The sequence below is a fragment of the Gekko japonicus genome, unplaced genomic scaffold (genome assembly GCF_001447785.1).
Source record: "Gekko japonicus isolate JY-2015 unplaced genomic scaffold, Gekko_japonicus_V1.1 scaffold2529, whole genome shotgun sequence".
Classification (NCBI taxonomy): Eukaryota; Metazoa; Chordata; class Lepidosauria; order Squamata; family Gekkonidae; genus Gekko; species Gekko japonicus.
The window spans coordinates 8,831-9,112 of NW_015169255.1; the positions used below are offsets into that span (position 1 = coordinate 8,831).

The following is a 282-nucleotide window of genomic DNA, read 5'->3' on the forward strand; positions in this document are numbered from 1 at the left end:
TGCTGAACAGGAGCCGGGGCAGGGGGAGCTGGGAGCGACCAGGGGCAGGAAGCCGCTGGCCCTTGGCCCTACTCACCAGGCCGACAGTGCTGAGGTCCAGGAGGCTGAAGTGTTGGCTGACCACGGGCTCCATCTGGATGAAGTTCTTCAGCACTTCCGGCCTGGTCGTCTGAACGTAGCCGTAGTCCTGGCCGAGGAGGAGAGCGCGAGGGCTCGAAGGCTGGGGGGGGTCCGCGCTGGCCCGGCCCGTCCCCCTCCCCTCAAAGGCCGCCCGTCCCCCCC

General features: G+C 69.5%; 1 protein-coding gene across 1 annotated transcript in view; it reads right to left on the bottom strand.

Moving 5' to 3' along the window:
* The window catches only part of AP4M1 (adaptor related protein complex 4 mu 1 subunit), a 6,822-nt gene extending 6,581 nt beyond the window's left edge, over window positions 1–241 (bottom strand). The window contains exon 1 of the mRNA XM_015416501.1: window positions 77–241. Coding sequence (XP_015271987.1) covers window positions 77–133 — 57 coding nt within the window. The 5' untranslated portion in view covers window positions 134–241. The remainder of the gene's footprint in view (window positions 1–76) is intronic.
* Between the last annotated feature and the right edge of the window lie 41 nt (window positions 242–282).